At 38.7% G+C, this 24,454-nt stretch overlaps 1 protein-coding gene across 1 annotated transcript in view; it reads right to left on the bottom strand.

Annotated features, from left to right (window-relative positions):
- Window positions 1-24,454, bottom strand: part of POLR3F (RNA polymerase III subunit F) — a 52,316-nt gene that overhangs the window by 6,670 nt on the left and 21,192 nt on the right. The window contains exons 3-6 of the mRNA XM_033937447.1: window positions 20,053-20,120; window positions 13,383-13,450; window positions 6,422-6,534; window positions 4,372-4,515 (exon numbers count right to left, since the gene is read on the bottom strand). Of these exons, the coding sequence (XP_033793338.1) occupies window positions 4,372-4,515; window positions 6,422-6,534; window positions 13,383-13,450; window positions 20,053-20,120 (393 nt within the window). The remainder of the gene's footprint in view (window positions 1-4,371; window positions 4,516-6,421; window positions 6,535-13,382; window positions 13,451-20,052; window positions 20,121-24,454) is intronic.

The raw sequence follows: 24,454 nt of genomic DNA, 5'->3' as shown, positions 1-24,454 counted from the left end.
TGAAAGCAGTATCCTACCAATTTTATCTAGTGGTTTTTGGCTCACCAAATACCCATATCTGTTCCCATCTGCTGCTGTCATGCAGGACCAGTAAGATTGCATCAGCTGTTTAACACAGGATCCACTCTGTGTTGGAGGCAATATGGCGGACAAGGGGGATTTATCACATTTGGCAGTCCTGCCTTAAAGTGCAACAATATTGGAACAAGAGATGTATGTAATTTGTTGTACCCTGATGCAACAAATTACACACATCTCTTATCTTTGTACAGCTGACAGCTGCCTCCTACATTTCAAAGCACTAGTAGCAAAGGCAGCAAGTCATAAATTTGCCAACTAACTTTTCACTGCAGGCAAGATACTCTTGGCCCAATTCTAGAAACAAATCAATACACCAACAATGGACTCAGTATTGCACAAATAAGACTATTTGCTTATTGTCAAAATTAAGAGCCCAGAGAATAGGAAGAATGATTATCTTTCAGAGTATGGGACACATATATAACTTGAAGAAATTTGAAATAACCTACATGGGAAGATTAGGTTCTTACCTCGAAGGGTTCTAAGGTGTCTGCGCATTTGCGTTTCACTGATGATGCCAAATCACAATTTGAGAGCTCTAGGAGGGATTATTGACCCAATATTCAAGCTTCCTGCAACTACAAAACCCTGGAGGGACCAGAGGGGGCTAAGCCCAGCGTTCTCAGCCCCATCTCACATGCCCCACAGCACATAGACTCTCCTCAGCTAGCCATCCAGTACAAAACTGGCCTGATATAGGGGTAGAAAGGCCTGGGAAGTCCATATAAATCAATTCTTAGTAAAATCGAAGTATTATGAGGCAGATAAGAGGCTTTTGAAATAAAATTGGAAAATCCAATATGGCCTTTGCGGTCACATTTTGGCACCATAAAACAGATTGGGAGAGCTAGGTAGAAGTTTCAAAACTCAGAAAAGAGGTTTTTGGAGGTAGGAGATCCAAGAAAGCCCCCAAGACCCTCAAAACATCTGTTTTTGAACCATCCCGAAGTCTCCCATAGACAGTAATAGACTGTACCCAAAAAAACTGCCTGGTTCTGTGTCTGCACCAACTCACACTGTAGCTAGATAAAGGAGATGATTTTTGCCTCAGACAAGCATATAAAATCCTCTAGAAGCTTGTCTCTTTGGCTGCTTTTAGACAGACTCTTAGAGCCTGAAACCCTCGACCACACTAGCTTCTCACGTGTCTTCGGGGGGAGGATGCAGCTGGCAACTGCTTCAGCCCTCTGTCTGGACCAACATGGGGCCACTGAATCTGCGCTCAAGCATCTGATAAATCAGGAATGAACTGAGCTCTTAGGGGAACACACCCCGAGCTATTCTAAGTGTTAATGCAGGCCAGTTAGGTAGGTGCCCTGCAAAAGGGTTGCCTTGCGCCTCCTCCCCCCCCCCCCCCCCCAGCTACAGCCCTCTGAACTAGAGGCTGTATCTTCTTCCAAGCTGTTGCAGAGCTGTTGCAGAAATCCTTGGAACTTCTTGGGCACCGTGAAGCCTTGAACTTTGGATTAACAACCTGAAAATAACTCAAGTTGCAGAGTAGAAGAAAGATACATTACATTTGTGATTTCTATTCCGCCTGTGCCTTGCGGTTCTAAGCGGATTACAGTTAAAAGAGATCAGGACATTACCGAGAGAATTACATTACAACGATTTAAGTAAATTACATGTTGTGGTATAGAAATACAAGTATAAGATATCTGGATTTATCGATAGAATAACTTGACAGGGTTCAAGTAGTTACAAGGTTCAGTGGGGAAAACAATATAGGCAACTGAAGAAAGATACCTAACTTTGAAGGAATCAGTTAAGTGGATACCTAAGGGAGATGCTTATTTAGGAGAAGGTTAAATGGATACCTAAGGGAGATGCTTATTTAGGAGTTTGGATATTTTTCGTAAATGAGGTTCAAGGGGATGACTAGTGTGTTATTTGCTGGGGAGAGTGCATGTGCGATTGGGGAGGGGAATATTAAGTAAGGACGTGTTTTTTGAAAAGAAATGTTTTGATTTCTTTCCGAAACACTTTGATGTCTGTTGTTTTGATCATCAGTTTGGTGATGGTGGGGTCAATTTTCGCTGCCTGAGTTGCTAGAAGGCTGTCGTAAAGTTTCTTACGTCGGGTACCATTGTGAGGGGGGAAGGTGAAAAGATTCTGAGTTCTTCTTGATCTGGGTAGTCGGTAGCGGCAAAGACGGTTGTTCAGGTAATTGGGGGCCATACCATGGGTTACTTTGAAAAGTAAGCAGTAGAGTTTGAATTGAGTTCTTGCTTTTATCAGAAGCCAGTGAGAGTCTACATAGGCAGGTGTGACGTGGTCGAATTTGCTGAGCGAGTAGATGAGTCTGATAGCTGTGTTCTGAACGGTCTGAAGTTGTTTTATCATAGTATTTGGGCAAGGTAAGTAGAGGCTGTTGCAGTAATCTAAGGAGCTGAGTATGAGGGATTGTAGAATGATCTTGAAGTGTTCTTTGGAAAAGAATTTTCTTATTTTTCTTAGGTTTTGCATGGTGAAGAATGCTTTTTTTATGGTATTGTGTATTTGTGTTTGCATTGTGCAGCCTCTGTCTAGGTGTGTTCCCAGAATTTTGAGAGTATTCTGTATTGGATATTTGATTGTGTTTACATCTAGTTCTGTTAGGGATGGTTTTTGTTCCTTCTCTAGTAGTAGGAATTTGGTTTTCTCCGCATTCAGTTTTAACTTGTGGTTCGTCATCCATTTTTCTACAGTTTCCAATGTTGTTTTCAGGCGTCCGTTGGAGGTGGGGTCTTGGATGTCGAAGGGGAGGAGGATGGTTATATCATCCGCGTAGCTGAAGGAAGTAATGTTTAGGGCGTCTAGGGCCGTGCCTAGGGATGCTATGAAGAGGTTGAAAAGTATGGGTGATAGAGGGGATCCTTGTGGAACTCCGCAGGGGTTTGACCATGAGTCGGATAGAAGATCATTTGACTTGACTCTGTATGATCTTGTTTTGAGGAATCCTTGGAACCAGTTGAGAACATTACCTGATATTCCTATGGCATCTAGTATCTGGAGTAATATGGAATGGTCAACTAAGTCGAATGCTGCTGAAAGATCGAGTTGGATGATTAGTAACTTATTTCCTTTGCTGAGGTGCTGACAGGCTATGTCTAGTAGGGAAACCAGAAGTGTTTCAGTACTGTGATTGGTTCTGAATCCGGATTGAGTAGGGTGTAGGACAGGGGTGTCAAAGTCCCTCCTCGAGGGCCGGAATCCAGTCGGGTTTTCTGGATTTCCCCAATGAATATGCATTGAAAGCAGTGCATGCAAATAGATCTCATGCAGATTCATTGGGGAAATCCTGAAAACCCGACTGGATTCTGGCCCTCGAGGACCGACTTTGACACCTGTGGTGTAGGATGTGGTGGTCTTCTAGGTAATTGGCGAGATATTGTGCTACTAGACCCTCTATGATACCTTCTCATCTCCCTTGCAGAAGGAAAAACAGATGGGGACTGCCCATTGACACAAGGAAGTGAAGCTGAAAAGCTGTAGATGATTCCTTCTGCAAAAACTTGTGGGTAGAGATGAATAACCCACTGGTCAAGACTCATGTTCCTTTTGCACTGGAATGTTGCGTTCTAAATGGCTTTGGCTGCTACTGATGGTCTTTACCAGGGAAAGATATTTTGGGGTTTTTTTTGTGGGGGGGAATATTATAATTTTAGTTAAAAGGAAATAAAGAGATTTTGTATTAATTACTCATGTTGTTTTAACGAGTATGAGTAAGATTAATAGTTTTAGCAAACTATTCTTCTTTGGTTTCTATAAAAATTTAAGAGATTAAAAAAAACAAACAAACCCAGGTACTGAGATGACTGCATTGAAAAATATGTTCAATTAGCTCTGCAGAAATGTCTACACTAAATGGAAACCAGTGAAACTGACCTCAGTAGCAGGTGGGAACAGGTACGTATGCACAGTAAACCTACTCAAAGGCTTCTAGAAAAAGCTGCTGTTTCCGGCTCCACTGCTGACGTCACCCATAGGTTAGGATTTCAATCCTGCTTGTCCTTGGAGAAAACAGTTGCAACATACGTATGCTCCCATGTACCTTTCTTGCCTAGAAGCTCTGTTGTACAAATATTCTCAGTGTATCACTGCTTTCTTCAGAGGCCTGTGAACATTGCAGTAGCAGCAGCTCTAGGTAGCCATAAAGCAATTGTTAGATCAAGAATCAAACATCTCTCCCTCATATGAAAGAATGCAGCACTTTCAAGGTACTATTCCACCAGCTCCACTAATTTTTAGAAGCAAATTATTTGTTTGCTTGTGAAAAAAAAGACTAAGTTCTCTGTAGTAGGTACTGACCTTTGTCTGCAAGAACTTAAAACACTGTTGGTTTAGCACTTCTACAAATTCTGATTCAAAATCTTGGTCACTGTACCAGGCTCCACCAGTCACGGACCGGTCTGGCTGGAGGTTGTATAACATGTAAACTTTTTTCTTTGAGGCCTGTCAAAATAAGAATATATATTTCCATATACAGTAAAACATTAGATTGCAAGTAACTTGGTTTGCAAGTGTTTTGCAAGACAAGCAAAACATTTGATTAAATTTTAACTTGATATACAAGCAATGTCTTGCAATACAAGTACATACAATATACACCATGACAACTGAGCCAATGGTTCTTCTCTCTCAGACACTTCAAGAGTGTAGTGACTGTTCTAAACAAGCAAAGTCTTGCAATACAATACATACAGTATACATGTGTCACATCATCACAACTGAGCCGATGGTTCTTCTCTCTCTGACGCTGCAGGAGTGTAGTGACTGTTCTAAATGAGCGAGGTCTTGCAATACAAGTACTTATAGTATTTTGTATTAAAGTTTTTGGGTTGTGGAATGAATCATCTGAGATTCCATTATTTCCTATGGGGAAATTTGCTTTGATATATGAGTGCTTTGGATTACAAGCATGCTTCTGGAACGAATTATGCTCGCAAGCCAAGGTTTTATTGTATTTAGTTTTAGAAGCCCATATCCACTTTTAAAACAAACCATTTTCTTTGCATACAAGAATTTTTGAATGGTGGGGAGGCAGGCAGGCACATACAAAAATAAGGCTATTCTGAGCTGTTCCTGTCTCCTGAAGCTTCTTTCTAAACCAATTGTTCCCAACCCTGTCCTGGAGGACCACCAGGCCAATCGGGTTTTCAGGCTAACCCTAATGAATATGCATGAAGCAGATTTGCATACCTGTCACTTCCATTACATGCAAATCTCTCTCATGCATATTCATTAGGGCTAGCCTGAAAACCCGATTGGCCTGGTGGTCCTCCAGGACAGGGTTGGGAACCACTGTTCTAAACTAAGGGCCAAGGCTGATGGGTTAGGGTTGTTCAGAAAAACCTAATGTTGGAAAAACTCTGCAAATTGAAGTTTTTCCCATGAATTTGATTGTGTGATCAGTAAATTATTTTTAAAAACTTTTTAAAGCCCATCTCAAAGCCACCGATTCACAAAAGCTCTATTTTTAAAAAAATTGCTATTATTTTTGCTTAATTTGCTTAATGGAGCAAATTTATTGGTATTATAGCTTTAACTTTTATGTTTTCACACCAGACAAGAGTATTTTTTTTTGGAAGGGTTGGTTACAGAAACTTCAGACATGATGTGCTAAGTGTGTTGAACTTAAGGATGAATATGTGGAATAACTTGTAAGTTTCATGGCTCCATGTTATATTCTCTTCTTGCCTGGGCTGAGAAGTTTTCAGCATCCCCTCGTATCTCAACTACTGTACAATTTCCATTGATAGACTAGCTTCTTTAATGTAATACACAATGACCCAGTGTATTGCAACCTGAAGTACTTTCATGGAATACAATCTTGCAAGCCAGACTGAATTATTTACATAGGATTTGTTGAGGAGTACGAGTCTGTGTACATGTGACAAGTAAAATTATACTGTACGAAGAAACAATTGAGACCCAGTAGTACCAGCTAATGGCCATGTACAGGCGGTCTGCATACTGGGCTCCAGAGAGAGCAGTGACCTATGTCCCCTGGCTAATAGCAAGCTGGTGGAGATACAGGGTATAACATGGAGAAAATCTCCAGGTAAGTAAGAAAAGGTGGTTCATGACATCGTATCCCATAACAGAGAAATGCTCCAACTGATTGGGAAAAGCAAAAGACAAACAGAGGAACTTGCTAGAGATTTAAAAAAAAAAAAAAAAAAAAAAAAGGATGTACATACAACAAACAAGATCAATAAAGAGACTGATCTGTTTGGCATTTTTCATTGCTACCAATACTGCATAAAATGTTTGCTTAAGGCTGTATATATGCACACCCGAGTACATATCTGGATCTAATTCAGACAATTCTCTATAGCAAAAACAAGATTTTACTCACTGCTACAGATTTGACAGCCTTGATGAGTTTTTTACTCTCTAAGTTTTTTAGGATTTTGTTGATCTCGGTCAAAGGCAGGTTACTTTTGTACCTGATATCTCTGCTCCAAATACCTGTACAAAGGAGAAAAGCAGAGGGCATGTCATTCTGCACTGAGCATCAATGCTTAATTGGTTGTGGAAATAGTACTTATGTTGTACTGAAGAGATACCATGATCAAAGCCATTTTTTTTATGATTCTTATTTTCATGACTGGATAAACCAACTCACAGAAAAAGCCCTGGATTAAAAACAGACTTTCTAATAATAATAATCTCAATTCCAGTTCATGGCTACTATATACCCTCCTTATTTCCCAGGGCCTAGGTGACTCCTAATTAATTCCTATAAACTTTGAATGGATAATGTGATTTCCATCTGCACTTTTTCCTGTAATTTTTTAAGCAACAAAATAATTTTTGAAGCAGTATTATTTGTTTTCATATATTTTTATTAGTTGCCTAATTTTTAAGATATCCATTCATTCATACTTGTTAAATTTCCTTTTCTTGAATCCTGCTAGACCAGTTCAGCACCCACCCTGGAAGATTAAGGTGTCAGGGGTAATTCTGAGATTTTCCTGCTCTATTCCTGCCCTCTCGTAAAAAAGTTATTCTACTTGTGGTTTGTGGAAATGTTCCGAAGTGGTTTCCATTGGGGCGCAATGTAAATGTGATAAATTTCCTCTTCTGCTTTGGCAATGGCATGCAGGAGAGTTGCAGAATGTCACTGGATGAGAACAATATTTCTCCCACCATCTGCCGGTAGGGGGGAGGGGCCACAATCCATTGGTCTGGACTGATTAACGAGGATGATACTGAAAAGGGCTTTTAAAAAAATTGTGTAGCTGCCTAAAGGCATAAAACATGCGCTTAGTTTATACAACTCGCACATGGGAACTGGGCATCATCTAGCGGTGGGCAACCACGGTCCTTGAGGGTCACAACCCAATCGGGTTTTCAAGATTTCCACAATGAATATACATGAGATCTATTTGCATACAACAGAAGCAGTACATACAAATCAATCTCATGCATATTCAGTGTGAAAATCTTTTTTTTTTTTTTAATTCTTTATTCATTTTTACAACTTACAACAAGTGTAATCAGAAATAACATTTAAACTTACAAACTAACAAACATCACTTGGATTTCTATTACAATCATCTTAAACTAATGAAATTTAAAGATGCATTTAATGAGTAAACGAAATGCTTTTGTCTCTCTTTACCCAATACTTCATTATAATTTACATTTGTTTCCCCTCCTATTGTTTTTACCTTAAATGTATTGAATTAAACACTGATTGTAATTCCTTAATAATTTTCCCTCTTGGTTTGATATCGTATGTATAAGTTACTATATTTAATAGACTTAAACTTTGTATAGGAATGTTTGTATTTGTTGATTTAATCTGCTTAAATTTATGTTTGTGTGATTTGTTACCCATATTTGGTTATTTTGGCTAGTGTACATCGCCTAGAATTTGGAATAGGCGATTAATCAAATTTTATAATAAACTTGAAACTTATGAAATCTTGAAAACTTGACTGGGTTGTGACCCTTGAGGACCTTGTTTAAGTTTATTGAGAACTTTCTATATTGTCCATACTGAAATGACAGGATTGAGTGGTGTACAATCTGAAGGGCTGATGCTCAAAACCGAATGCCGATGCTAAAGGCGATTAGCGTTGGCATTAGTGTGCTGCCTGATACTCTATGGCAGTGGTCTCAAACTCAAACCCTTTGCAGGGCCACATTTTGGACTTGTAGGTCCTTGGAGGGCCTCAGAAAAAAAGAATTAATGTCTTATTAAAGAAGACAATTTTGCATGAGGTAAAACTCTTTATAGTTTATAAATCTTTCCTTTTGGCTATCTTAATAATAATATTCCAAAACAACCTAAATGCAGGCAACAAGCCAAAATTGATATATCACAATAGCCACCTCTTAGAGACTATGGATCTCAAGTGCTCACTGTTAGCAGCCACTTGAACTAAGTCGGGGTACATAATAGCCCTCAATTGAGATAGGTTGGACCGATGATAGCTCGCATATGGGTTAGTTCAAGTGGCTGCTAACCGTGAGCACTTGAGGTCCATAGTCTCTAAGAGGTGGCTATTGTGATATATCGATTTTGGCTTGTTGCCTGCATTTAGGTTGTTTTGGTGTGTTACACCATTGATCAAATAGGGTTGAAGTTAATAATAATATTGTCATTTATAGCTAAAAAGACATACGATGAAGAAACTGTTTTATTTTACTTTTGTGATTATGATAAACATACCGAGGGCCTCAAAATAGTATCTGGTGGGCCGCATGTGGCCCCCGGACTGCGGGTTTGAGACCACTGCTCTATGTTTTCAGTGGGGTTGCTGAAACCATTAGTGCAGACCACATTTAAATGAGATTACTGCAAACCCCCGCAGCATGCTCAAAAATTTTAAAAAAAGAAAAGCTGTCAGGCTCATTCACATTCGGAGCAGCATTAGAAGGACTGGTTGAGAGAAAGGGTGTCTCATGACACCCCCTTCTCTTCCACAAACCTGAGCACCCTGCCCCAAACAGGGTTCCCATGCCACCCCCTACCACCCTTAAAACTATTCTCTTCTGTGCTGGTGGACCCTGACCCCCCCCCCAAAAAAAAAAAAAAAAAAAAACACCAAAAAAACCCAATGTTCCAGTGGACCCTGACCCCAAATCTAAGAGAAAGCCTTGCTGGTCCAATGGACCCCAAATATCCAAACCTATACAAAACCCTGGTGGTCCAGTGGGACGATGTGCCAGGCCAGAACTTCCCCGCCCCTAAAATGGAATATTCCATGCTGGCCTAGGGTAGCCCTGGCCCACTCCCACTCTTTGTTGGAAGAGAGAAGGAAATAGGCATCCTTCCCACTTCCCTCCTGGGCAGCGTCATCCATAGAAAACATAGAAACATGACGGCAGATAAAGGTCAAATGGCCCATCTAGTCTGCCCATCCAGAGTAACCATTATCTCTTTCTCTCTCTGAGAGATCCCACGTGCCTATCCCAAGCTCTCTTGAATACAGACAGTCTCTGTTTCCACCATCTCTTCCAGGAGACTGTTCCACGCATCTAACACCCTTTCCATAAAAAAGTATTTCCTCAGATTACTCCAGAGCCTATCACCTCTTAACTTCATCCTATGCCTTCAAATGAAAGAGACTCGACTCATGCACATTTATATTATGTAGGTATTTAAACATCTCTCATAACTCCTTCCTTATTTTTCTTTTGAATTTATTTCTAAGTTTTTCCCTGCATCTTTTAGCATTATAATTTAATTTCTTCTTCATTGTGTACGGGGCGGAGCTCAACTAAGATGACAGCTGGTAGCTTGTACTGAGACGCCACGGACTTGCTGGAGGGAAATTATGCCTTACCACTTTTGATGATTAAGAGGAAATCCAAGCTCTGGGTGTTCCTGGAGGAACCCACAGTACCAGTGGGCCCAATGGACGTCTTCCTTGAGCGTGGAGCCCGAGCGTGGAGAACTCCTTGGCTGTGGGAGGTGCGCAAGCTGAAGCGTCGGCACTCTCTATCGAGGTAACAACTCTATCTCCGAAGGAATCCTCCGAGTCGCCCTGGGGCATTAGAGGGGAAGTTGGAGGAGGAAACGGCCCGGAGCGTTCTCCTCCTCGAGCGTGGAGCCCGAACGAGATATCAGAGAACTCCTTGGCTGTGGAAGGTGCGCAAGCTGAAGCGTTGGCACTCTCTATCGAGGGAACAACTCTATCTCCGGAGGAATCCTCCGAGTCGCCCTGGGGCATTAGAGGGGAAGTTGGAGGAGGAAACGGCCCGGAGCGTTCTCTTTCCTGACCAACAGAGTTTGGCAGTCGACTCTGCAGGGGGGCAGAGAAGCCTTTGAGACAGTCATCAGAGCACTCGGAGGAAGAGAAGCAGCAGATCCCTGAAGATTTCCTTAAGCTGAATGCAACTCCTGTTGAGGCTACAGGTACTGTGATCCTACCAGTGGACCTTGGAACTGAGCTTGTGCCCATGCAAAGACCCAGGGTTTTTAATATGGAAACACTATGGGAAGCAATATCTAATTTACAATTATCTCTGGGGACTCAAATGCAGCATCTTACAACACGTTAAACAACGGTTGTCTCAGAAAATTTGTATTTAAAAAATAGAGTATCTAGTCTGAAAAATAAAGTGGATGGACAGGAGACCAGAGTAAAAACTGTTGAATCCAAGGCCTTAACTTGAGTTAAGGATAGTGGGAATCTCCACTTCAAAGTAGAATTGCTGGAGAACGTGACTAGGAGATGTAATCTTCGGATTATAAACTTTCCAAAGTAACCACTTATATCAGCACATGATACTTTTAAGAAATATTTGACTGAAGTTTTTTAAGTTCCCGAGCCCTCCTATCCGCGTCTCTCTAAAATTTACTATTTACCAAATAGAGTTAAGGATCAAATACCAAACCAGCAGAATTTATCTGCTGATAATTTGGATTTAACAAATTTCTTAGAGAGATCTGATAGTAAGACACCGGCAACTTGCTTCGCTGCTTGTACAATTTGCCATTGATTCAGACAGGGAATGGATGCTTAAGCTTTTTTTGAAAAATATAAAGATATTCCATTTATGTCAAAGGTAGTGAGAATGTATCCAGACATGTCATGATCTACCCAGAAAAGAAGAAAACAGTTTCTTATTTTAAGACCCCCAGGCTCTGCAGTTGGGTGCAACGTTCATTCTAAGATACCCCTGCAAATGTGTGATGGTTTATCAAGGGAATAGATATGTGTTTTATGAACCTCAGCAGTTGTCAAAATTTATTTCTGCCAAAGAGCAAAGTGTAGTTACTGCGTGAGACCTGAAACTTCAATATTAGCTCAATGAAGTTAAGTTCAGAGCCCACCCGGTCACATCTTTGTTTTCCTTTGTATAATTTTCAGTTAAATTCACAGCTTTAGCATCCTATATTGTGGACTAATTATACAAACTGGCATATTTGTTTTCCTGGTGTATCTTTGAATTTCTTGAAAGGATGTTTTTCAGCATATTTGTTTTCCTTGTGTATTTTTGAATTTTTTGAAAGGTATTGTATTATTTCTTTGTTTTTGACTAAATACGTTTTGTCAAAAAGTTAAATTATAAAGAATTTTTTTAAAAAAATTAATTTCTTCTTTTGTTTTTTGATCTGATTTGAATTTTTGGCCCTAAAAATTTATTTATTTATCCAATTTATCTAATTCTCCTTGCACTGCCCCTCATACGACCACTGATTCTAACAGCTAACGGCCTTAACGGCAGTGGTCATTTTTAATATCTTTTTTGTAGAAGGACATGTATGTTCGGATGGTTGTTTATCTGCCGGTGAAGAGCAAGGGGACAGAGGTCAGCAGGGGAGAGATCGAGGTTTGGCCCGCTGAGATGAGAGAGACACTGGAGTCAGGGGAGATGGCTTGTGGGGGCATCCGGCGTGCTGGCGAGGCTTGGCCGGAGACGGTGGAGAAATCTAGGTTTGACCCGCTGAGAGGAGAGTGACACTTCACATTGGAGGAGATGACCTATGGAGACATCCGGAGTGCAGGCGAGGATACGCCGAGGACTGTGGTTGCAGATGCAGCGCGCAGCAGGTGGGCCAAGCCTTTGGATGATGACTGCTGGGTCCTCCTTCTAGCCTTGACATTGTTGACATCGACTTAAATTGGGGGGGGACGCTTGTCTTGATCTGCTTTGAGTCCTGTCATATAACTATCTTCCAAGTCCCTGTCTGCCTGCCATACTTTCCCAAAATAGTGAGAACAAAAAGGCAACCGAGTCACATCAAGGTTTGTGTAAGGGACGCTCAGGACGCCAAAATTGGCTCACAACTTACAAGCCAAAATGGAGAAATGTATATAATGTACGATATATAATTATATATTATACATTATATTATGTTATAGGGTGCTCTCAGTGTGAACCCTCACTGGGCAGGGCTTAACTACCAAATAAGGGAGTTTCATGGATGGTGTCATTGCACAGATGGTAATTTTATAAGCAGTATTTAATGTGGTTTATTTTATTTAAAAAACATTTCTAACCTGCCCCTTCCTAGGCATGTTACAATAAAACATACATAAAATCATTAAACAATACTGTACAACATAGATGCTTACTATCTTCAAGCGTACAATACATTAAAACATCAAGAAAAAATGCCTGTACAAATAAATGAGTTTTTAACTGCTTCTTAACTCTAGGTAAATCTGTAAGATATCTTGGCCAAACAGGCAACTTTTACAAAGGTGCGTTAGGGTCTTAGCGTGCGGAATAGTGCACGCTAGCCGCTACCGCCTCCGTTTAAGCAGGTGGTAATTTTTCAGCTAGCGCATGCTAATTTCGTGCATGCGCTAAAAACGCTAGTGCACCTTAGTAAAAGGAGCCCTGATTCACAAATAGAAAAGGCAGCATTTGATATAATTGCATAGTATTTCTGCAAAGTATCTGAGGTAAGCAAATTAACTGTTTTTTGTCTTATCACATCACCTGGAAGTTGCAATAAAGTTCACTGCTGAGAGAAATGAGGTTCCAAGCCAGCAAGAGATTTAAAGACTAACACCAACAACTTAAAAACCACTCTATAAGTAGCTGGCAGTAATATGCACAAACAAAGCTTTTTAAAATTACCTCTCCCCCACCATAAACTCTTATTTATACTCTTTCAGAGCAACTGTAAATTTGTGTGTGTGGGTGACTCTGCACTTTTGGAGCTGGTTGTAAAACAAAAAAAAAAAAACCCAAACCCACAAGGTCCTTATGTTGCCTTTATAAAATAGGCAACTTTTTGAATTTCTCATATAGGCTCTTGCTATAAAATTAGACCCATATGCACTTTATGTAATCCAATTGAGATCTTTAAATATCACAAAATAATAGGAAAGAAATAGAGCACATACCTTTGTTGCCAGCGTCTTCAATAATTTGATAAACCAGCTTCTCCTGATTGTCTGACCCCTTTATTTTGCTGTAAAAGCAAACACAGGCTTAATGGTACCAGACTGCTTTTTTGGGTCATCAGTTAAAAATAAGAGCTAGACTGCTTTCTTTTCTTTTTTTTTTATTTATATATTTATTGATTTTCAAATCAAACAACCAAGAATAACTTGTACAGAAAGCAAGATTTTCTACGAAGAAGGAAGTACTGAACATTAAATATTAGTAAATAAAGAGCACGATATAAGAATAAAAGAGACTTCTGCGTTTGAAGGGGGGAGCTCTGGAATATAATTTTTTTTTTTTTTTTTTTTTTTGTCGCATACTTAACCTATACCTTATATATCTTTTAATCTTTTCATGTTTTTAAAGATTAATATTATAGAAAACAGTATATGATTGGGTTTGACATAATGAAAGATTATTTCATTTTAATATATATAAGTATAATATGATTATACAATGTGATATTTTTAAATTTATAAAATTAAATATATTTACATAAGATTTAAATTAAGGTCAAAAATAGTAATGGAACATATAATTTGATATACAGGAACCATAGAAGGGAACTTAAAATATAATCTATATTATATGATTTATTAGATTTAGATTAAAATAAGAGTGTATTGAATAATAGAATAATAAATTAATTTAAAGTCTATATTAACATAAAATCTCAACCGGATTTATAGAAATATGAAATGTCAAGGAAAATATTAATTATCTTTAAAACTACTATAATATATATGACTTATTTGTGAATCTTAACAGATTTGGACTTTCAGGGAGTGTTTTTTGATACCGATCTAATATGTGTGTTGCCAAGTGTGCACTGCTATTAATTAGGGGGGAGGGAGGGTGGGATGGGAGGAGAGGGGAAATGGGAATGGGAAATTATATTGTTACAATGTATGGATATCTGATCGTAAAACTTATATTACATTTAAATCAAAATAGTTCTAAAATTTTAAATGGATATTAAAATATATACAATTAATGTCAATGGTTTAAATCATCCTATCAAAAGAAACAAATTATTAGGATTTCTCCATAAGCAAAACGCCGATATATACTTTATACAAGAGACTCATCTCTCAGATAATGAATCTAGGAAGTTAACAGGGGGTTGGATATCAAAATGTTTCTATTCACCTGCTTTAGGAAAAAAGGCTGGGGTAGCGATCCTGATAAATAAGAAATGCACTGCAAACTTTAAATTAATAAATTTTGATCCTTCAGGAAGATGGGTACATATTAAAATGGATTTGGGAAGTACAACCCTTGATTTATTTAATCTTTATGCTCCTAATTCAAATCAAAAGGAGTTTTTCAATCAAATTCAACAGATATTACTACCACTGGCTACTTCTAACTTAGTAGTAGCTGGAGATTTCAATGCTGTAATGGATCCAATTATAGACAAAAAACCAAGTAAAATCATAAAATCTTTAGGACTAGATAATTTAATACAATCTTGTAATTTAATAGATATATGGCGTATCCTTCATTTTAATGATCGGGAATATTCTTTTTGTTCTCAAGTCCATAAATCTTTTTCAAGAATTGATTATATATTTGTAAATAATAACATAGCGCAGCATGTATCAAAAGCAGTAATTGATCCCATTATAATTTCAGACCATGCTGGTGTGTGGATTAACCTTCAGAATTACAATAATGATCAATTTAATTCAATATGGAGATTTAATAATGATTTATTAGCAGACTCGAAATTCTTAGAAGATCTTAAAGCAAAAATGCAAGAATTCTTTCAATTTAATACTTCTGATGACATTAATATAGAAATTTTATGGGATGCTTTTAAAGCAACAATGAGGAAATATAATTTCATATTCAGCTTTTATTAAAAAACAACTTAAAAAACAATATGAAGATATGGAAAAACAAATAAAAATTTTAGAAAATAAATTAATTACAAAATGGGAAAACAATACATTACAAGAGTTGTTAAAAGTAAAAGTTAAATATAATGAGATTTCTTCTCAAATTGTGAGGAAAGATATTTTCAATAAACAAGTACAATATTATGGCAATTCAAATAAAGCAGGAAAATTATTAGCAAATTTTCTTAAAGCAAAGAAAAGAAAATCTAAGATTATTGCAATTAAAGATATACAAGGTAACACACATACCAACACAAAAGATATTATAACACAATTTCTTGATTTTTACAAGGAATTATACACTTCTAATTCTTATAAAAATAAAGAACAAGACGGATTAACTTTCTTAAATTCTTTTATTGGACCGAATATTCCGGATCATATAAAAGGAAGTTTAGAAGAACCTATATCTTTAAAAGAAATAGAAACAGCATTGAAGTCTCTTAGAGTTGGATCCGCTCCAGGTGGAGATGGTTATACTGTTGAATTTTATAAATCATTCCAAAATATCATATTACCATATCTGTTAAATTTGTTTCAATATCAAATAAAGAATGAAAATATATCTGGTACTATGGCAGAATCGATAATTATAGTCTTACCAAAACCAAACAAAGATCCTACTCTGGTTTCAAATTACAGGCCTATTTCATTATTAAATGTGGATAATAAATTAATGGCTAAAGTATTAGCATTAAGATTGGCAAAAGCTCTTCCTTTCATTATTGATGTACATCAAACAGGATTTATTGCTAAAAGACATTCATCAGACAATACTAGACTTGCATTCCACTCATTAAATTTAGCAAAAAATATAAATGATCCAGTTTTTTAAATTTCTTTAGATGCAGAAAAAGCTTTTGATAGAGTGGAATGGAATTTTATATATCAAGCTTTACATTGGTTTGGTATAGGATCCGGTTTTATTAAAATGATTCAGACATTGTATAGCTCTCCTGGAGCAAGATTATATATTAACAATAATTTATCAACTAAATTCAACTTGCATAGGGGAGTTAGACAAGGATGCCCTTTGTCTCCATTACTTTTTGATGTTGTCCTAGAACCTTTATTAATTGCAATAAAAAAAACTAGGGAAATAAAGGGAATCTCATTTACCAGTTTTGAATTTAAATTATCTGCATATGCAGATGATATATTATTATATTTAAGAGAACCGGAAATTACTATTCCATGTATGCTTAATTTAATAGAAAAATACGGTACATTTTCTGGATATAAAATTAATTGGAATAAATCTGAAATCCTCCCAATTAATGTTCATTGTACCAAAGGATTATTTGATCCATATTCATTTATTTGGAAAGAGGATGGAATAAAATACTTAGGAATTATGATCAAAAATACAATTGAAGACACAGTCAAAGAGAATGAAAAACTTTTATTGAAAAAAATAACAGAAATGTGTGAGCAATGGAATCCATTACATCTTTCTTGGTGGGGAAGAATTCAAACAATTAAAATGATGATATTGCCTGTGGTTTGTTACCAAATGAGTATGATTCCAATATTTTTTCAGGGGTCATTTTATAAAAAACTTAACAATATTCTTACAAAATTTGTTTGGTGTGGGAAAAGACCAAGAATCGCTTTAGTATCATTACAAAGACCAATTATGGAAGGGGGGGTAAATTTTCCAAATTTTTATAGGTATCATCAAGCCTATATTTTAAGACAGGGTATGTATTGGATCCTCCCAGATCTCTTAGAAAATGTACCAGATTGGCTGTATTTAGAATGGCGGCTCCTGTTCCCTTTAAATCCAGAACATTTAATTTCTATATCAATGCCTATAAGATACAAAGAACACAGAATCTTATTAGATACTTGGAAAACATTAAGATACATAAATAATCTGACACCAGAACCAATTGCTAAATCCCTAAATCAATCAATATGGGTAAACTCCAGGATCAGAATTGGCGGATTTAAAATCGTCTGGAAACAATGGATAACTGCAGGAATAAGAACATTAAATGACGTCATATCAGAAGGTTCCTTGCTTAGTTTTTCACAATTGCAAAATAAATTTAGACTAAATAAAACACAATTTTTTAAATGGATGCAATTGAAGCAAGCCATTCAGGTAGGGTTCCCTGAATGGAAAATTCTCAATACTCAATATAGTTTGCAAGTTTTATGTTTCCAGACGGATTTCTTGGGTCACCAAGCCGCAAAATGGTATAAATTAATAAATGGATTTCTAAATAAAAAAAAGAAAACTGGACTTAGGGATATTTGGAGCATTGAGATTGGACAGACAATTTCTGCATCTCAATGGCCAAAATTCTGGTCCTGGAGATTAAGATTAACAAACTCAGCATCTATGAGTCAAACATGGTTATTTTTATTACATAGAGTGTTATGGACCCCGACGCGCTTGCAAAAGATAGATAATACTAGATCTAATAGATGTTGGCATTGTAAAATAGAAGTAGGGACATTGGATCATTTAATTTTTTTTTGTCCCTGTATAAAAGCTTTTTGGAATTTAATTTGGCCCCAAATAAATATATTACTAGAAAATCACGTAGGACTCTCATATGATACCATATTATTCGGTACTGCAATGAGAACACAGAGTCCAATATCAGCAAATAATAATAAATTACTTTTAATATTGACAGGAGTTGCCATGCAGCAAATCACACAAAATTGGAAAGATTTTACCAAACTAAATGGTGGAACTCGGTATGTCACATTTACAAAATGGAGAAAATTTTGGCTTTACAACAAGGAAATATTAAAAATTTTAAGAAAATATGGGATCCATTGACTAATTATTCTAGAGATCAGATATCTTAACACATTGATAATAGTAATATAGGGTTAGGGTGGGAAATATAGATATTAATATGAAAGAAAAATGGAAAAACAATTAATAGGGGAAGGGATGAATATCTATGATATGAATTTGTACATACATATATATTTTATTATACATTTTATAATATGTGATTCATGTATTGAAAGAATGAAAATTCTATAAATAAAAAGTTAAAAAATAAAAAATAAAAAAAAGAAAGCAAGATTGGCTACTATATATACATCAAGAAATTCATACAACATAAGAATAAATCTTAGCTGAGTATGCTCAAGTCCTCAATTATAAGATCCAAGATGTAACAATTGGCGAGAAATAAGAAGAAAAAATGAACTAAATGTACATTCTAATACATGATAATGGCTATAAGGCTGAGTAGAGGACTTAAATTCTTTAATCCTTAGGGCTTAAGATTTTTCTACTTCCAAATGGGATAACGCTAAAAAAGGGCAGGTTCAAAGAAAACATGTACTATACACTTACAAGGATGCCTTGTAAGTATATACACTTCCCCCTCCCCATTCGCAGTTTCGACACTCGTGATTTCATATATTCGTGATTTTTTTGAGGGAGGGGAAAAAAACACACCATAGTTTAACACGTTCCGCCTCTCTCCAGCCTTCCTCCCAGCATACCGGCCTTCCCTGGTGGTCTAGCGATCTTCCTACGCTCCTGCCCTGTGTAGATCACCAATAGAAAATGGCTGCCGTGAGCGCCCGTCGTAGTCTCAAGAGACTACGGGAACTCACGGCAGTTATTTCCTATTGGCAATCTGCACGGGGCAGGAGCGTAGGAAGATCGCTCCTGCCCCAAAAGCCTGCTAGACCACCAAGTAAGGCCAGGATGCTGGGGGGAAGGCGGGGGTGGGTCAGAGCCAGACGAGAAGATATTCGCGTTTTTTCTCAATTCGCAGTCCGGCTCTGCCCCTATCCCCCACAAATACCGAGGGAGAAGTGTAGTGCTAGACTGCTTTCCTAATTATTTCCATATGAAGTTTTACAAAAACACAAACAGAAAATAACCATTTGTAATACATAAAAAAACCCTGATGTTACCATCTTAATAATTGCACTAATATTTTCTATTAAACTTGCTGCAAGTTTGTGCCTTATCTATTCAGCTGGAACCCAGTCAAGTGAGGCAATGGATGCAGCCATTGTAGAACCAAGGACAAATGTTATTACACACAGCATCTAGTGGCAGAAGCAAAAGGGTCCAACATAGCTGGGTTTTGGCAAAGGAATACCTGCATCAGTGATAAAGTACTTGAATAAAAAAAATTAAAAAAAATCAAACACAACTAGTGGGAATAACACAAAACTACAACCACAGTCGAATGGGACCAAAAGGTTAACCGTAACTCTTCAGGATTTCAGCAGCTGAAACATTCAAGCACTAGGAAACAAACATTTTAGCTGTTCTTGCTGCTGCTGAGATCCTGAAGAGTTACAGTTGACCTTTTGGTCTCATTCAACCTTGGTTGTAGTTTTGTGATATTCCCTCAGGCATTCTTTTGCCGAAACATGGCTGTCAGGTCCTTTTCCTTAAGTGCCACTAGATGCTGGGTATAATAACATTTTTCCTTTGTTCTCCAATATCTTCATCCATTGCCTTGCTTGACTGTGGTTCTAGTTGGTTTTCACTTGAGGCTGTCTAATTCTTCTTCATTTTCTCTCTTATCTATTCAGCTACCAGACTAGCACAGCCCAAAGCGCAAGTCCCCAAAGCAAGCACAAGGCCTTTAGGCTTCATTACTTTTGCTAAGCTTGCTACAGAACTGAAAAGCATCTTTTACGGTTGTTCCTTCTCCAACTGCAGAAAAAACACACTGGAAAACACAGATCTACATCTTACTGCACAATAAACAGAAATCCATCTTACCCAGCACTTTGTGCATCTTTTATTCTGTACAACAGTCCTGTGCTGCTTTTTAAGAGATCCAACTGCCCCTAAAGGAATGTAATGTAGAACATTAGTCACTTTCTTTTCTTAGACACAACAGATGTCCTCCTGCTTCTTTAGAGCTTCCAGTACTATGGCCCAGATTCTAAAACTGGTGCCATTAGGAAGGTGCTTGTACCCTACTTTCAGCTAAATTTAGATATCTTAATTTTCAGCAGAAAATTCATCTTAATTTAGGAGCTTAAAAAAAAATTATGAATAATAGGCCTAAATTTATAGATATAACTCTCAAAGGGGCCCTTTTACAAAGATGCAATAAAAAAATGGACTTAGCAGTCCTAACACAGGACTTTCCTCTGCACTAAGCCTATTTTTACCATGGCAGTAAAATAGGGCATTTTCTATTTTTAGTTTTGCATGTCCCACACTATCCCCCTCTTCTACAAAACTGCGCTAGCAGTTTCTAGTGCGGAGAGCCACGATGAATGGCCCGCGCTGTTCCCGACGCTCATAGGAACTCAATGAGCATAGGGAGCAGAGCGGGCCATTCAGCACAGCTCTCTGTGCTAAAAACCGCTAGTGTGATTCTGTAGAAGAGGGGGTATGAGATCCTTTTACTAAGCTGTGGTAAGCGGCAATGCGTGCTTACTGCAGCTTGCTCTCAGATGTCCTGCAGGCTGTAAGCTTCCAACTGGTGTGCGCTACCTGCCACATTTTTTTCTTGGATGTGGTATGAATGAGCTAATCAATGAGCACATCTGCGTTACCATGTGCCAGTAAGCGCTAATGTGGTAAATTTTTTTTAAATGGCTGCATGGCCAATAATGAAACAAATTGAAAATTGGCCATTTTACTGTTATGGTAAAAATGGCCTTAGCACATGAGAAAAATCTGCGTAAGGGTGTGCTAAGACTAACTTTTACCGCTGCTTGGTAAAAGGATTGCTAATTAGCACACAGGACTTGCCAAAATATAACATCGAAGCACTTGCTGCCTTTATTTAGGAGGCGCTATGAGTTTCTGCATTAACACTGGTTTTTACAAAGCTGCAGTAGAGGTTTCTATAGAATTCCTATGGGCGTCGGAACAATTACTTCGCCAGCCTGCAGTATAAACATGGTAGTTGGATGATGCTTCCACACTTATTCTCTGCCCATGCAACATCCCCTCCAAAAAATAAATCGGGAAAGATTAGGTTCTTACCTTGGTAATCTTCTTTCTAGTAGACAGACAAATTATTCTTGAACCTTCGGGTAGTCAATGTACACCTGTGAGAATTTTTGTAGAAAACCTCTGAATTTTTTTGCTCTGTCTCCCATCTCTCTGGGCTGTCCTCCAATTCCCCAGTTCGTACCAGTCCTAGAGAGGAATCAGAATAGAGAGGAGTAGAGGACATGCCTCGAAAAACATGTCTGTTCTGCTCACATCATTAACCTCAAACAAATGAAACAATATTAACCATTTGAAAAATATAGCACTAAGAGTGTGGGAGACTCATCAGATACCTCCTAGATTCTTGAAAGTAGCATTCGCGACATCTATCCTGGATTCCCCAGCATGAGGCAAAAAGCAAATGAACATCTGACAGGGTGGGCTTCAGGAATAATGTGTCTGTCTATAAGAAAGAAGATTACAGAGGTAAGAACCTAATCTTTCCTTCTAGTGAGACAGACATAATATTCCTGAACCTTCAGGACATATCAAAGCAGTAAAAAGAGTCTAGGATGGGACAGATGAACCTGCTGACAGTAAGGATGATCTGAATGCAGAGTCCATTTTGGCCGTTACGTTCACCCTATAAAACTTTGTGAACGTATGGAGAGAGGACCATGTGACCACTCTACAAATTTCTTCCAGGGACATCGCTGAAGATTCTGCCCATGAAGAAGTCAAGCTTCTAGTGGAATGCGCCTTCACGGATATAGGCAATCGATTCCTACTTCCGATATAGGCTGAAGAAATGGCCATACAGCTCCATCTTGAATGGTCATTTTTGAGGCTGATTGTCCTTTACAGGCAGCACCTGCCAGTGCAAAGAGATGATCTAAAAGTCAAAATTCATTCATAACACTGCATTAACACTCTGTGCAAATCCAATAATTTCAGCACTCTGTCACTCTTCCTCGAGGGCATGAAGGCAGGTGACTACACTTCATGATTGATATGAAAGCTGGAGACTACTTTTGGTAAGAAAAATGGTACCGTACATAGCACTGCACCACAATCTGAGATTCCGAGAGGATCTCAGAATGACAATGCCTACAATTCCAACACACTTCAAGCTGAAGTGATCGCCACCAAAAACAGTTTTTACTGTAAGGTCCATAAGTGAAGCATGCTCAGTCTAGAGGTTCATAGGGTGCTCTAGCTAATGCTCGTAGGACCAGATTAAGACTCCTTGCAGGAAAAAGCTGACGTACGGGAGGACATAGTGCAAAGCGCCCTTCAAGAACCTGGTCACATCTGGATATGCAGCTACAGTGCTCTTATTAACCTTAGGCCTAAAGCATGAAAGCCCTGCAATCTGAACTTTCAGTGAGCCAATTGCTAAGCCTTTTTCCAGTCCTTCCTGCAGGAAGGCAAACACCACCGATACTGAGGTTGAGTTCAGGTTCTCACTCCTCCGAGTAAATTACCCGAGTTTGTCCATCAAGCCCCTTCCCTTGTTTAAAATCAGACTGAAAACCCACCTTTTTGATATAGCTTTAAATCCTTAACCCTACTCATCTGCCCTCCAACCCAGCCCGTTGATTAACTGTTCCCCTTAACTGTATCCATGACATCCTGTTTGTCTGTCTTGCCTGTTTAGATTGTAAGCTCTTTCGAGCAGGGACTGTTTTCTTACTCTTTGTGACTCTGTGCAGCGCTGCGTACATCTGGTAGCGCTATAGAAATAATTAATAGTAGTAGTACATCTAAGAAGGATGGGCACCACTCTGTCCGAATAGCCTTTGCGCGCTAGTGCCACATGCTCAAGAGACATGCCATAAGACCAAAGCATTCCTGATTCTATAGGTCAATGGGGCCCTGCATGGTTGCCTCGGCCAGTCTGGTGCTACTAGAATTACCAGCCCTTGGTGTGCCATGATCCTGCACAGTAGTCTGCCTATCACTAGTCATGGAAGGAAGATGTAAAGAAGGCTGCACCAGGGCATCCAAACCTTTGCTTCCTGGCTTATTTCCTTTTGTTGGCTGCCAATGCCATCAAATCGAAAACCGGGTGCCCTTACTGACTCATAATACTGATAAAGACTTCCTGAGACTGTGACCACTCCCCGAGATCCAGTCTTCCAGCTGAGGAAATCCACTTCCACATTGTCCACTCTTTCCACAAGTTATAGTACGTGCTACCGCTGCAACAATTGGTGGAGATCCCAAAAGCGAATCATTAAGCCTCCAGTACTTGCAGCCTCCCTGATCCAACACACCAGTGCAGGCCACCCAGACGGGAGCATGATCCGAAATATGCAGGGGCTCTATTGCAGCCCGGGATATCCCTCCCATCTGATTTCGATGGATCCACAACCCATACAATCTAGTATATGTATTTTGAGCATGGGAATAAAATGTGAACGTTTTCTGAGAACCATGAAGTAAGCGCCAACAGTCCACTAAGCCCAAGGAAGACATCAATTTGCCTAAGGCCCTAGCTGGACTGTTTAAGGACCTGCGCCCCCCGCCCGAGTGATCTAATACAGGATATGGGGGGACATTAAAATCACCCCCTAGGTAAACCGCCCCTTTAACAAAAGAGCACAGGTTGGATTGAAGACCTCTAAAAAAGGCAACCTGACCGGAGCACAGACCATATATATTGATGATAGTCAGCAGTTGACCTTGTAATACTCCTTGCACAGCCAGACATCGCCCCTCTTTATCCCTATATATGTTGTCCACCTGAAGACCCAATCCCTTTCGCACCAAAATGGCCAGCCCTCCCGCCCTTTTAGTGGCTCCCTGTCCTTGGTGTGTCCAAATCAAATCAAATTGGGGTCTTTGAAGAAGACCAGTGTCCCTGGGTCTTAAATGTGTCTCTTGGAGCAAACAAATATCCCATTTCATACGTCGTAATTCTCGAAACACCATGCTCCTCTTGCCGGGACTATTTAGCCCATTAACATTCCAGGATCCAATAAGAATCTCCGATTCCCCATCCCCTACTCTCTGCCCGGCTGGCTCGCGCCTTCTAGCCAATCCCCTCCCACCCCCCTCCCCCCTCCTTTTAGCCGATCTGCCTAACTCGGAATCAGCCATTATGAGAAAAGTACGTCATAACAAAGAGGCTCATCTTAATCGCTATCATAATCTCTACAGTTACACACCCCATTCATCACTCTCCCCTACAGTCCTAGGTGAACTCACATTCACTCAACAATCACAC

This window comes from Geotrypetes seraphini, chromosome 3, assembly GCF_902459505.1.
Source record: "Geotrypetes seraphini chromosome 3, aGeoSer1.1, whole genome shotgun sequence".
Classification (NCBI taxonomy): Eukaryota; Metazoa; Chordata; class Amphibia; order Gymnophiona; family Dermophiidae; genus Geotrypetes; species Geotrypetes seraphini.
Note: the sequence above shows the minus strand (reverse complement) of the source record. Positions and strands in the feature narration are given on the sequence as shown.